The 12,644-nt window shown below is 36.8% G+C and overlaps 1 protein-coding gene across 6 annotated transcripts in view; it reads right to left on the reverse strand.

Annotated features, from left to right (window-relative positions):
• Window positions 1-12,644, reverse strand: part of SCN2A (sodium voltage-gated channel alpha subunit 2) — a 149,231-nt gene that overhangs the window by 59,478 nt on the left and 77,109 nt on the right. For all 6 annotated transcript variants that reach the window (XM_067741688.1, XM_067741685.1, XM_067741684.1 and 3 more), the window contains 3 exons: window positions 11,212-11,499; window positions 5,921-6,268; window positions 22-154 (listed from right to left, as the gene is read on the reverse strand). In XM_067741688.1, coding sequence (XP_067597789.1) covers window positions 22-154; window positions 5,921-6,268; window positions 11,212-11,499 — 769 coding nt within the window. The remainder of the gene's footprint in view (window positions 1-21; window positions 155-5,920; window positions 6,269-11,211; window positions 11,500-12,644) is intronic.

A 12,644-nucleotide genomic window follows, 5' to 3' on the forward strand; every position in this document is an offset into this window, starting at 1 on the left:
GCTGTAAGACTTTTGACATACCTTCCATGGTGTTGGTCAAAATACTAGCCATACTCGTTGCTCTTTGCTTTGCTGTAGGATCTTCCAACAGATCCATGGAAACATGATAAGAACTGGACCGTCTCTTTCTTATTTCCGTTTCAGTAGTCGTGCCCTAAAAAAAATTTCATATGAAATAACTATTATTTTTAAGGGTAGCAAAATCCAAAGTGTTCCTGTAATAGGTGTTACTTAACTAAGTATTCACCATGCTTTCTCAGATGTAAACAGCTCATTAAGACATTGCTGGAATCATCATTCTTGGAAGTGTTTAAAAGCCCATGATATTCTCAGCTTTCAGGGATGCCTGGGTTTGTGATCAAGATGGACTTTTCTAATTCTTCCATCTTGGAGCTTTGGGCTGGAGGGATCATGCCTATTACAGGATAGATAACCTTTTAGCATTTCAGCCAGTCCTATCTAGGACTTCAAACTGAAGCATATCACTCCTTGATTTACTCACAGGTTGAGCTATTAGATCTTTATGTATATACATTCATGTGGTTTAATGTATGAAAAGAACTTTAAAGGCTTCCCTAATATGTTCTCCTAAAATGAGAATTCCACTTTAAAATGCTTCTGTTCATTATAGACAGGTAACATTTCCCAACATCCTTAATAATAAAACTAATTTTTAGAACTATCTATAACTTTGTCTTACACTTACAAGACAACCCATCCTTGGCATTGAAACTCTAATTTAAGGCAAAACATCAGACTGGGGGGGGAGGGTCTTTGATTTTTAGCAATGTTGTAATGACTTGACATGTTTCTATTCCAAAATAAACTCAACAGAATTTCAATATGGGCAGAAATTTATTCCTATGGCAGGAGCTCAAATAATGAAGTTAATGGTCACAGGAAAAAAGGGCAAAACTCAAGCATTCCTAATGTGGGTCTGAGTGCTAATAATAAATAAGAAGTCACTTTTAGTTCTCTGAGGATTTTCCTTATTTCTAAAACAGTAATATGAGTCCTGTTCATCTACTTCATTGTGCTATGAATATTTAACATTATTTTATTAACCTGCATGCCTCTAATGCATACATATCAAAAGCAGACTTTCCACTCAATTGATAGGACTGTCATTAATGGGAATAAACATTCATTTAGGTTGCTCTAAAATTAATTTTATTGTGAAAGAAAAGTAAAATTAATGAGAAAAGAAATAACCCCTCTCTGAAACTAAAGCTCTTTAAATCAAAAAGTTGCCTCTCAGAATTTAAAATATTTTGCATTGTCAGAGAAAGACAAAGTTGGAAGGAAAAAATAGGGTCACTTATGAATTTGGTAAAGTAGCAGGATATGAAATTAATGCACAGAAATCTCTCATTCCTGTATACTAATTATGAAAAATCTGAAAGTGAAATTAAGAAAACACTCCCATTTACCATTGCAACAAAAAGAACACAATATCTAGGAATAAACCTACCTAAGGAGACAAAAGACCTGTATGCAGAAAATTATAAGACACTGATGAAAGCAATTAAAGATGATACAAATAGATGGAGAGATATACCATGTTCTTGGACTGGAAGACTCAACATTGTGAAAATGACTATACTACCCAAAGCAATCTACAGATTCAATGCAATCCCTATCAAACTACCACTGGCATTTTTCACAGAACTAGACAAAAAAATTCACAATTTGTACGGAAACACAAAAGACCCCAAATAGCCAAAGCAATCTTGAGAAAGAAAAACGGAGCTGGAGGAATCAGGCTCCCTGACTTATAGGAATCAGACTATACTACAAAGCTACAGTAATCAAGACAGTATGGTACTGGCACAAAAACAGAAATATTCATAACTGGAACAGGATAGAAAGCTCAGAGATAAACCCACGTACATATGGTCACCTTATTTTTGATAAAGGAGGCAAGAATATACAGTGGAGAAAAGACAGCCTCTTCAATAAGTGGTGCTGGGAAAACTGGACAGGTACATGTGAAAGAATGCAATTAGAACACTCCCTAACACCATACACAAAAATAAACTCAAAATGGATTAAAGACCTAAATGTAAGGCCAGACATTATCAAACTCTTAGAGGAAAACATAGGCAGAACACTCTATGACATAAATCACAGCAAGATCCTTTCTGACCCACCTCCTAGAGAAATGGAAATAAAAACAAAAATAAACAAACGGGACCTAATAAACTTAAAAGCTTTTGCACAGCAAAGGAAACCATAAACGAGATAAAAAGACAACCCTCAGACTGGGAGAAAATATTTGCAAATGAAGCAACTGACAAAGGATTAATCTCCAAAATTTACAAGCAGCTCATTCAGCTCAATATCAAAAAAACAAACAACCCAATCCAAAAATGGGCAGAAGACCTAAATAGACATTTCTCCAAAGAAGACATACAGATTGCCAACAAACACATGAAAGAATGTTCAACATCATTAATCATTAGAGAAATGCAAATCAAAACTACAATGAGATACCACCTCACACCGGTCAGAATGGCCATCATCAAAAAATCTACAAACAATAAATGCTGGAGAGGGTGTGGAGAAAAGGGAACCATCTTGCACTGTTGGTGGGAATGTAAATTGATAGAGCCACTATGGAGAACCATATGGAGGTTCCTTAAACAACTAAAAATAGAACTACCATACAACCCAGCAATCCCACTACTGGGCATATACCCTGAGAAAACCATAATTCAAAAAGAGTCATGTACCACAATGTTCATTGCAGCTCTATTTACAATAGCCAGGACATGGAAGCAAGCTAAGTGTCCTCTGACAGATGAATGGATAAAGAAGATGTGGCCCATATATACAATGGAATATTACTCAGCCATAAAAAGAAACAAAGTTGAGTTATTTGTAGTGAGGTGGATGGACCTAGAGTCTGTCACACAGAGTGAAGTAAGTCAGAAAGAGAAAAACAAACACTGTATGCTAACACATATATATGGAATCTAAAAAAAAAATGGTCATGAAGAACCTAGGGGCAAGATGGGAATAAAGATGCAGACCTACTGGAGGATATGGGGAGGGGGAAGGGTAAGCTGGGACAAAGTGAGAGAGTGGCATGGACATATATACACTACCAAATGTAAAATAGATAGCTAGTGGGAAGCAGCCGCATAGCACATGGAGATCAGCTCTGTGCTTTGTGATCACCTAGAGGGGTGGGATAGGGAGGGTGGGAGGGAGGGAGACGCAACAGGGAAGAGATATGGGGATATATGTATATGTATAACTGATTCACTTTGTTATACAGCAGAAACTAACACACCATTGTAAAGCAATTATACTCCAATAAAGATGTTAAAACGAAAAGAAAGAAAGGAAGGAAGGAAGAAAGAAAGAAAGAAAAAATAGGGTCACTTAAAGGTCATCTAGTCACTTCTGCTCTATATAAAATTATATGTGTAATCCTATATCTGTCTAATTTTTAGTGCTAGATTCCAAAATCTCTAATCTCTAATCTCTAATATTACCAAGGAAATTCTTTCTTAAGTTACATTGCTTCAGTTGAATTTATGTGTAAAGTGTAGGATATTGTGTGCTTTGGAGGGTGGCATTTGTTTGCAGCTCTTTATTTTCTGTTCTCTTTTCCTGTCTGCAGTCTTGCAAAGTCCCTTCGTTGGCCTGCACTTTCAGCTCATGTGACACCATATGTTGCAGCTCATGTTGCAGTGCCCTGCCTCACACCTGACTGTAGCACTGAAGGATGGACACAAGGCAGCAGGAAATAGAGATCACACTAGGCTTTGTTTCAAACTGCCCCAATTTGCCTTCAGAGATTTATCCCACCCTCTCTGATATGACAGGATTTTGTGGTAATTATTGATAAATGCTAAATATCTTCTGACAGACTGACATTCTCTTTGTATTTATGCAAAGAAGTTGTGGATTTATTTTTGTTTGTTCAATTAACCTTTATCAACATCAGTGATACTCATACGTTATTATGTGTAAGAACCATGTGAGATACTTTTCAAGGAAGAAGAAATTCCTGATCTTGCTCTCCTCAGCCTTTTGGTCTGAGTAAGTGTGGGCCCAGAAATCTCCATTTCTTTCTTTAAACCACTTTATTGAGGTATTATCAACATGTAAAAAGCTGTATATATTTCAGGTACGCAACTTGATGAGTTTGGGGATAAGTATACACCCATGAACCATCACCACCGTCAGGTCATAAACATTTCCATCACCTTCTAAAGTTTCCTTCTACTCCTCTTATTATTGTTGTTGTTGCTATTTGGGGTAAGAACACTTAACATGAGATCTACCTTCTTAGCAAATTTTAAATTTACAATTCAGTATTGTTAGCTCTAGGTCCTACACTATATAGTAACATATCCAGAATTTATTTATCTTGCATAAATGAAATTTTGGACTCTGTGGTCATCAAACTCAGAGAAGCAGAGAGTAGAATGGTGGTTGCCAGGGGTGGAGGGAGGGGGAAATGAGGAATTTCCACTTTGAAAAGTATCCCACGGAATTCTGATGTAAGTAGTCTGAGGATGAAATATATTTTGAGATACACTGGGTTAAAATGAAAGTTTTTGTTTCCTTGGCCATGTCTTCTTTTCCATTTAAGAAAATTAATGGGAGGTAATATTGCAATACGCATAGAATGTAGGTTCAGTAGTCAGCATACCTGGGGTCAAACCCTAGCTCCACCATGCACAGGCCTCAGTTTCCTCCTTATAAAATGAGGATAATATTAGTAACTACGATAAAGGGCTGTTGTGAGGACTAAATGAATTAATGCATGTAAAGTGTTCTGGACAGTATCTAGTACATAGTTAGCCATGATTATTTTTTAAGAGAAGTTGACATTCCCTTTGCATTCTTCCAGTTTCTTTCACAACAGAGTTCTACTTTTTTCATGATTTGATCTGACTCCAGGATACCTGGACATTTCTCTGGGAGAAAGTGGTGGGGAGAGGCTATGTGAAAAAAGTGAAGATCAGTGGCTATGTCTATAATCCAAGGTAAGAATCTCCTCTATTAGGTGACTGAAAGCTGACTCCATATGATTTTAATGTAGCTTAAAGAGCTCGTCCAACTATAATGAGTAGAATTGTGTAAAAAAAAAAAATCATACTGAGAAGATTTTAATATGACTCTGTAAGCTATAAAGTATAACTAATGACATTGCTAGAATATATTTATATTGGCAAATGAAATCTTATTTAATACCAAACTTAAAAAGCACCTATGTTTTACAAAGGAAATGTCAATAACATATCCCTGTAAGTGTCTGGTATTTACTTGAAACCCTTTTTCATATGCATGATTTAGGGCCACTATGTTAATTAAAAAATTCATGACGGTAATATAAAAATTGAAATCTGCCCTAACAATTACAACACATGACTTTACCAGGTACTTCGAGTGGCTTCTTTACCACACAGATGTACAATGGTCATCTGGGTGCTAAAAATGTTACAGCACTCTGAACTTCCAAGAGGAAGAATGTTGCATTGCAGGATTTAGATGTATTTAGTAATACTATCTACTTCAAGTGGAAGTATCAAGTTCTTCTTTTAAAGGAACAGAGATAACAAGATCCTTAAGATAAGTATTTATATCACTTCTTGCATTTACTTTGCTTATATTAACTAATCATAATGCATGATAAATTGTTGCTATACTTTTTGGCAAGTTTCATTCTGTAGTAATAATGATGAAGGAATACTTCTAATTATAGTCTATGAGACCCAACCTACGTTTTTAATTCATTTGAGAAAAGTCTGAATTGAACAATTTGACAAAATAAGTTCATAACTTATTTCGGCCTTTGAACGTTAGACTCCGTAAAATTCACACGTGTGGATATCGAAACCCATTCCTGCCTGCAACCAGCCACAGCTCCCTCGCCAACAGCTGCAGGTTTCACTGGCCTCACCTCTGGCAGGAGCTGTCCAGCGGGAGATGTGAGAGCAGAAGGGCCCCCGACGAGGGAGACCACGCCGTTGCAATCCACAGCACTGTGCATCTTCCCGTTCACGGGCAGAACGGGGAGCACCCTGGAGGCGCGGCTGGCCTGGCTGACGTTGCTGGGGCGCCGCTCCCCGTGTCTGTGCGGCACAAACAGAGAGTCTCTTCTGCTGTCATTGTCTTCGAAGGTGCTGTGCTCATCATCGGCAAAGTCATTCTCAGAGCCAATATCCTTGGCTCGACCTCTGAAGCTGAAAAGGCTCGCCCTACTGTTGCGTCTTGGAGAGAAAAGGGAGCCACGGATGCTCAATAAAGACTATCAATAACAAGAAAGGAAACAAACAAAAAACAGATGAACAGAATTAAGTGCTGGTGTCCTGAACAATATGAGCCTGGACTCTTCATTTCATAGCTGTTGACTCACCAAAGGTAAGGCATTGGACAGGTGGAAGCAAGGGCTCCTGTGGCAACTGCTGGTGGGGTTCTGGCACTTTCTACAAGGTACAGGTCTTTTGTTTTGCTCTCCCTTTTCCTCCTTTCCTTGATTTTCATCTTCTGAGCTCTCATTTTCTACCATTTTCTTCTACTTTACCCATGACTTCAGATAGTCATAAGTACCCCCCCCAAAGACTGTTTTGTCTCATTTCTGGCACCTAGAACTGAAATCTTTGCTAGACCCTTCTCTAGAAACTATTCTTATTTAACAATCCAGTGGAAAGCAATTAAGTACACAACTAAGTTTTGATCCTTTGAAGCCAAAACTACACCAGTAAGAGTTCACTAGTGCCCACACCCAGATGCAGATCTCACCACCAAGGAAAATAAAACCAATCTTGCTAGTAGGTCTGTTTAATTATAGTACAAGGAGCAACTTCTCTCCTTCCCTTTGCATATTTTATAACAGTCCTCATGAATAATTTAAACAAATCTAGCTGAAAGAACTGTACGATTCATTCCCTGATTTTCACTCTTCTGTCTCAAGAAATCTAAAGAGCACCATATTTACAAACCTGGTCTTCACTAAGTATCTGGTCAAAACCATTTGACAATTTTCTAGATGACTACAATGTCACTGTTATCATTCAGTTTACTTTGATTCTCAAACATAGTACCATTGAGCACAACGAATCATTTCCTGTTTATTACTAGTCTATTTTTACAACCTCACTCTAGTGAGCACTTGTTTCTGTTTGTCGAATACCCATTTGTTCTTTTTCTGTTGACAGTACCCCGATTATCTCCAAGAACTGCCCCCCAGGCAAGACCATGGCCCAGGTCTAGTCAATGAGTGTATTCCATGCCTCTGGCCATAGAGCCTGGTTTGAAAATGGGAAGGAGACCCTGCATGGTCCCTTGACAGCCACCAATTTCTTGTACAATTGTTGAGAAAGAGGTGCATTTTCGATTGAGGTTGCTAAAAAATATTGAATGTAAGTTTGGAGCCATGGTGGGCATCTTATCAGCATATTGGAGGAACCTGGAGATGTGGAGTAATACTTGGCCCTGATAACATGTTTTGAGCCTTTGCATCTAGCTGTGCCTAAAGCTACTCATTGATATCATTTATATAATTTAATCCTCTTTTTTGCTTAAGCTGGCTTAAGTTGGATTTCTATGATTATTAATAGAATACCAACTTTATCATTTAACCATTACTAGTTTCATCTTTTTATCTCCAAAGGATTTAAAGCTAACTAAAATTATTATTTTGTACCTATATATTTTTAACATTCCCTGACTAATAAGTATACATTTAATTTTATTTTCAGCTAAAGAATGATTTTCTCAATAACATCTATAAACATCTATAAAATGTCTATGATCTTTAAACACTATCTTATGTTATATGATCTTATTCATTATTTACAGAAACACATCTAAGAATACAGATCTGCTCCCACAGCAAAACTTATTTCTTCTTTTCCTATACCCATGTTTTATCATCCTGTTATCAACTTCATTATTCTTTTCTTTTATTGTTTCCATATGAGTATTATTTTTTTTTCTATTTTTTAATATTTATTTATTTATTTGGCTGTGCTGGGTCTTAGTTGCAGCACACAGTATCCCTGACCAGGGATCAAACCCGGGCCCTGTGCATTGGGAGTGTGGAGTCTTAACCACTGGACCACCAGGGAAGTCCCCAATACGAGTATTTTTTAAACTTCTCCTACACTATCCAATTTCTTTCATGTCTCCTTTCTCTCCCTTCACAAGGGACTTTAAATTAGCTATAAGGACATAACAGTTACAGAATTTCTGACCTACTGGTTATCATTACCTCAAAAAGAAGCCAGATAAGAAATGCTTGGCAATAAGAAATAAAGTAGAAATTATGTATACGTACCACTCTTAGTAAGAGTTTTTATTTTAACTACAAGTAATCCCCTCAATTAGAGCCAATAGAAGGGCTGGAGAGAAATGTTATTAAATTGCACACAGTGTTTCTCAAAGTTCAAAGGTGAATTATGCCACACAAGAGCATAGTTTACATATGGCAGCTATATGAAAAATGATTGTTTCCCATCCGTTAGCATCAACTTCCACTGTTTACATTGATTACATAAATCCATAGCAATCAAATGCTATGCCACAAATAGAGGATGGACAGTAAGAAAAAAATCTGCCATACCAAATGGATCTCTAAAAACTCCTCGTTTATCACAAATATGGAGGGAAATAATAACTTCAGAAAGTCAACAGTATCTTATAAAGGCTTCAAAATAAAATATTCAGGTTGTCCTGAGACGTCATTAGAGATTGCAATCTTGACTTTCTTCTTTCCCTTCTCCCACACTAACAAGTCATATTGAAGTCTAAAAAATATTTCATACAATCCACCTACTCTACTGAGAAAATTATAATCCTATGATAAAAGTATACATTATATTTTTTTCAATATGAAAGTAGAAATGGTTACCAACACAGTTGCCTATCATGTCACTACAAAACAATAGTTTTTAATACTTTGGGGCCTTAGGCCCTTGAAAAATCTAACAAAAGCTATGGACCCTTCATCACTGTACCCAGGTTAAGAACCTGGTTCACTATTTTCAGTAGTACTTACAGGGTCTTGCAAAGTGGGATTAATATGATTTCAGCATCCCTCCCTTTCTTCTTCTTCCTTTATCCCTCTCTCTCTCTGTGCCTCTCCATTGCCCTCTCCATCTTCTTAGTTACTTGTCTACTTCTTTATCAGATAAAAATCTTTAGTTCTATTTTTATACACACACCACTTCAGAAACAAATATCAATTTGAGCCAGATATTACATGTTGTATGAGTGATCACCTATAATGCCCAACTAGGAAGCAGAGGTTTTAAGAAGACACTATGGGGAAAATGTTACGTCTTTGGACAAAATTTACAGAAACAGATGGGATAGAGCCTAACATTTTCAGACTTTACTATTTTGCCTAGAATTAGTTCTATAGGACTTGAAATGAAGCAAATTGGAATAACTCTGTGGTATCTGTTGGTTTGCAGTTCAGATTTAGGTAGTTTTTCCTCAGGTAAGTTACTTTCCTTCTTTCCTCCTTCCCTCCTTCTCCTTTTCCCTTCCTTCAAAATAAACAATGCTCTAAAAAGGGGATTTGATTTTTAAAAATTCACATTTATTAAGATTAGTATCTCCACTAATGTAATCATAATGATTGTGACAACAACATGAATAGGGGTAAGTAAATGTTGATATTTATTTAAAAACAAATTCTACTTCAAATTTGAATTCAACCTCACTAAGCCTTTAATTTATCCTATCTTATAATGTTACCTGGACTTGGAATGAATCAGGCTGACATAAAAATTTATATGTATTAAACATAAGGCTATGTGAGACTGTGTATACTAAAAAATGTACAAAGAGCATGTATAATCCTAAATATACGTATCTTTTAAATGAAATCAAATTGTAAATTTCCTCAACAGTTTCTTAAGATTTTTAAAAATATTTTAATTTCTTTTATTATTATTATTTTAAAAAAATTTTTTGGCCATGCCACATGGCATGTGGTGTCTTAGTCCCTTGACCAGGGATCGGACCTGCACCTGGCTGCATTGGAAGGTGAAGTCTTAACCACTGGACTGCCAGGGAAAAAAAAGATTTTTTTTTAAAGATATTCTTTCTAGTCAGCCTGATACAGTAGAAAGTTCAAGGGTATCAGTGTCAGGCCAAATCTGAATGCCGCTTCAACCTTTAATAACCAGATGACATTGGGCAATTATTTAACTTCACTGAGCCTAAAAAATAGTGAAAGTAGTACTATGCAGAGCTGTTAACATTAATTATGGTAGAGTAAGAAGAATGCCAAGCACAAAACAGGCACTCAGCGAAGAATACCAGCCTTCCCCTGTCTTCACATCTGCAGATTGGGGATGAAGATTATAGTACAACCCTAGGGCTGCAGTGAGTGGCTTCAAGTAGAAATGCACCACCTAGGTGTTAGCTATTATCACTGTTATCGGTGTTGTTCAAACTGTGACTGTTAACTGTATGGATATTAAGCTTTCACTACTGAAAAACTGTATTTCTGGTAATTCTCTTGGTAATTTCAAAGACAATTAAGGATCCTAAATTTCAAAGTTTCAGCAGCTTGTGTTGGTACATAAGCCAGAAGCATCTAGATATCATTTTCTACACTATGTAAGCCAAGATATTCTTTTCATGCAAGTCTCATTAAACATGAGACAAAGATAATCAAGAGCAATTAAGCACAACTGTTTACTTAGTGTCATAAATCTTCTTCAGTGCATGTCTACCTAAAATTTTTGATTACATTTTTAGAAAAATTTTGCTTCGGTTTCCCTTGAAACAAGGACACGAAGAATACACTCCTCATATGAAGTTCACACATGCAGGGGAACAACTGCACAGATGGTCTGAAAGAATCCACTCTTCACTTTTAGGAACCTGTCACTCAGAAAACCTACAATTCACTGGGTCCAGGCACCACAGCTAAGAAGGGACAGTAATCATCTGCTGATTATTCCTCATGTAGAAAACTGCCCTGAGAAGTCTCAGAATCACAAGCCTTCCCAAGCCCAGTGGGATCTATGCTCTAAAAATGCGTTCCTGAATTCCAAAAAGTCATAAAACTCACAAATTCCTTGAGGTAATAACCAAAACACTCAATGATCATTACCATTCTGAAAGCATTGTGCCATCCAGGAAGAAGGCAGTTTTATCTAAACAAATTCTGGCAAATCTTAAAAGAATTGTGTTTGTTATGACAATGCAATTTACATAATCTAATATTTTTACCTGGTGTGGAGAGGAAAACCTCTTTTCATATGTCAGCCTGCTTCCTTCTAAGGAAAAACGGAAACCTTTTCTTCTTATGCTGTCTTCAGATTCAGATTTGTGGACCCCATCTTCCTTCTCTTCTTCTCCAGACTGTTCTTTCTGTTTCTTTTTCTTCCGTCTGTTTTTCAGCTCTTTTTCACTCTTGGAGCTCAACTTTGATGCTACTGAAGAACTTTCTGAGAAAACCCCTATCCCACCAGCACCACTGAAGTCTCTTGATTCAGCAGATGCTGCTGCAGCTGCTGCCTAGAAGGGTTCAAGGGAGATGGTAGTTGTATATACACTTTGAAAAACTCTATCTATGTTACTGCTTACTTTAATTTTGGTATCATGAATATGTGATTTTGAAAAATGATTTTCCATTCTAGTATGTATTTGTAAAACAATGCATTGTCGTTAGACCGATTAAAGAATTAAAATGAAAAGAAAAGTGGAAGATGATACATGTGACTTTAATGAAGATCTTCAACCTGTAGCCTCACACTACACTTTCTAATTATCTAATAAGATAAATACGATACTCAAATATCATAATGATTTTTTCTGTGATTTAAACAATATCATAAGAAGGAAAGAATTTAAGAACTAAAGGTTTCCTTTTTTTTTAAATTTTATTTATTTATTAATTTATTTATCTATGGCTGTGTTGGCTCTTCGTTTCTGTGCGAGGGCTTTCTATAGTTGCGGCGAGCGGGGGCCACTCTTCATCGCGGTGTGCGGGCCTCACTATCGCGGCCTCTCTTGTTGCGGAGCACAGGCTCTAGAGCGCAGGCTCTAGAGCGCAGGCTCAGTAGTTGTGGCACACGGGGCCAGTTGCTCCGCGGCATGTGCGATCTTCCCAGATCAGGGCTCGAACCCGTGTCTCCTGCATTGGCAGGCGGATTCTCAACCACTGCACCACCAGGGAAGCCCTAAAGGTTTCCTATTTTAACCTGATCCATCACACTTCCACTTGACAATGACTTTTAGTGCCAGTCTAAATTATTAAATTTAATTCAGTCAAGTATTTCGTTTCAATAAACCTTTTTTTCTCTTTGACTTAAAATGATTATTTCACTAAGAAATGCACAACAAAAGCAGATTATAGATTGTATATAAGAAAATCCCAGATCATGGCATCTGAATGAATTTGTAAATTTCAACAATACAGTTACTGGACAGAAAAAGTGCTCAATGTTGTTGCTGCTACCCCAGTATATTTTATCTGATCTTTATTACATATTGATATTGTAAATTTCAACAGTTCAGTTATTGGAAAGATAAAGTGCTCAGGATTGTTGCTGTTAGCCCCGTATATTTTATTTATCTGATCTTTATTACATATTGATATTCAGGATATTCTGTGTTAAAAGGGAACTGTACTCTACATTCAAGAAAAGACGAATATAGGC

This window comes from Pseudorca crassidens, chromosome 6, assembly GCF_039906515.1.
Source record: "Pseudorca crassidens isolate mPseCra1 chromosome 6, mPseCra1.hap1, whole genome shotgun sequence".
Taxonomy (NCBI): domain Eukaryota; kingdom Metazoa; phylum Chordata; class Mammalia; order Artiodactyla; family Delphinidae; genus Pseudorca; species Pseudorca crassidens.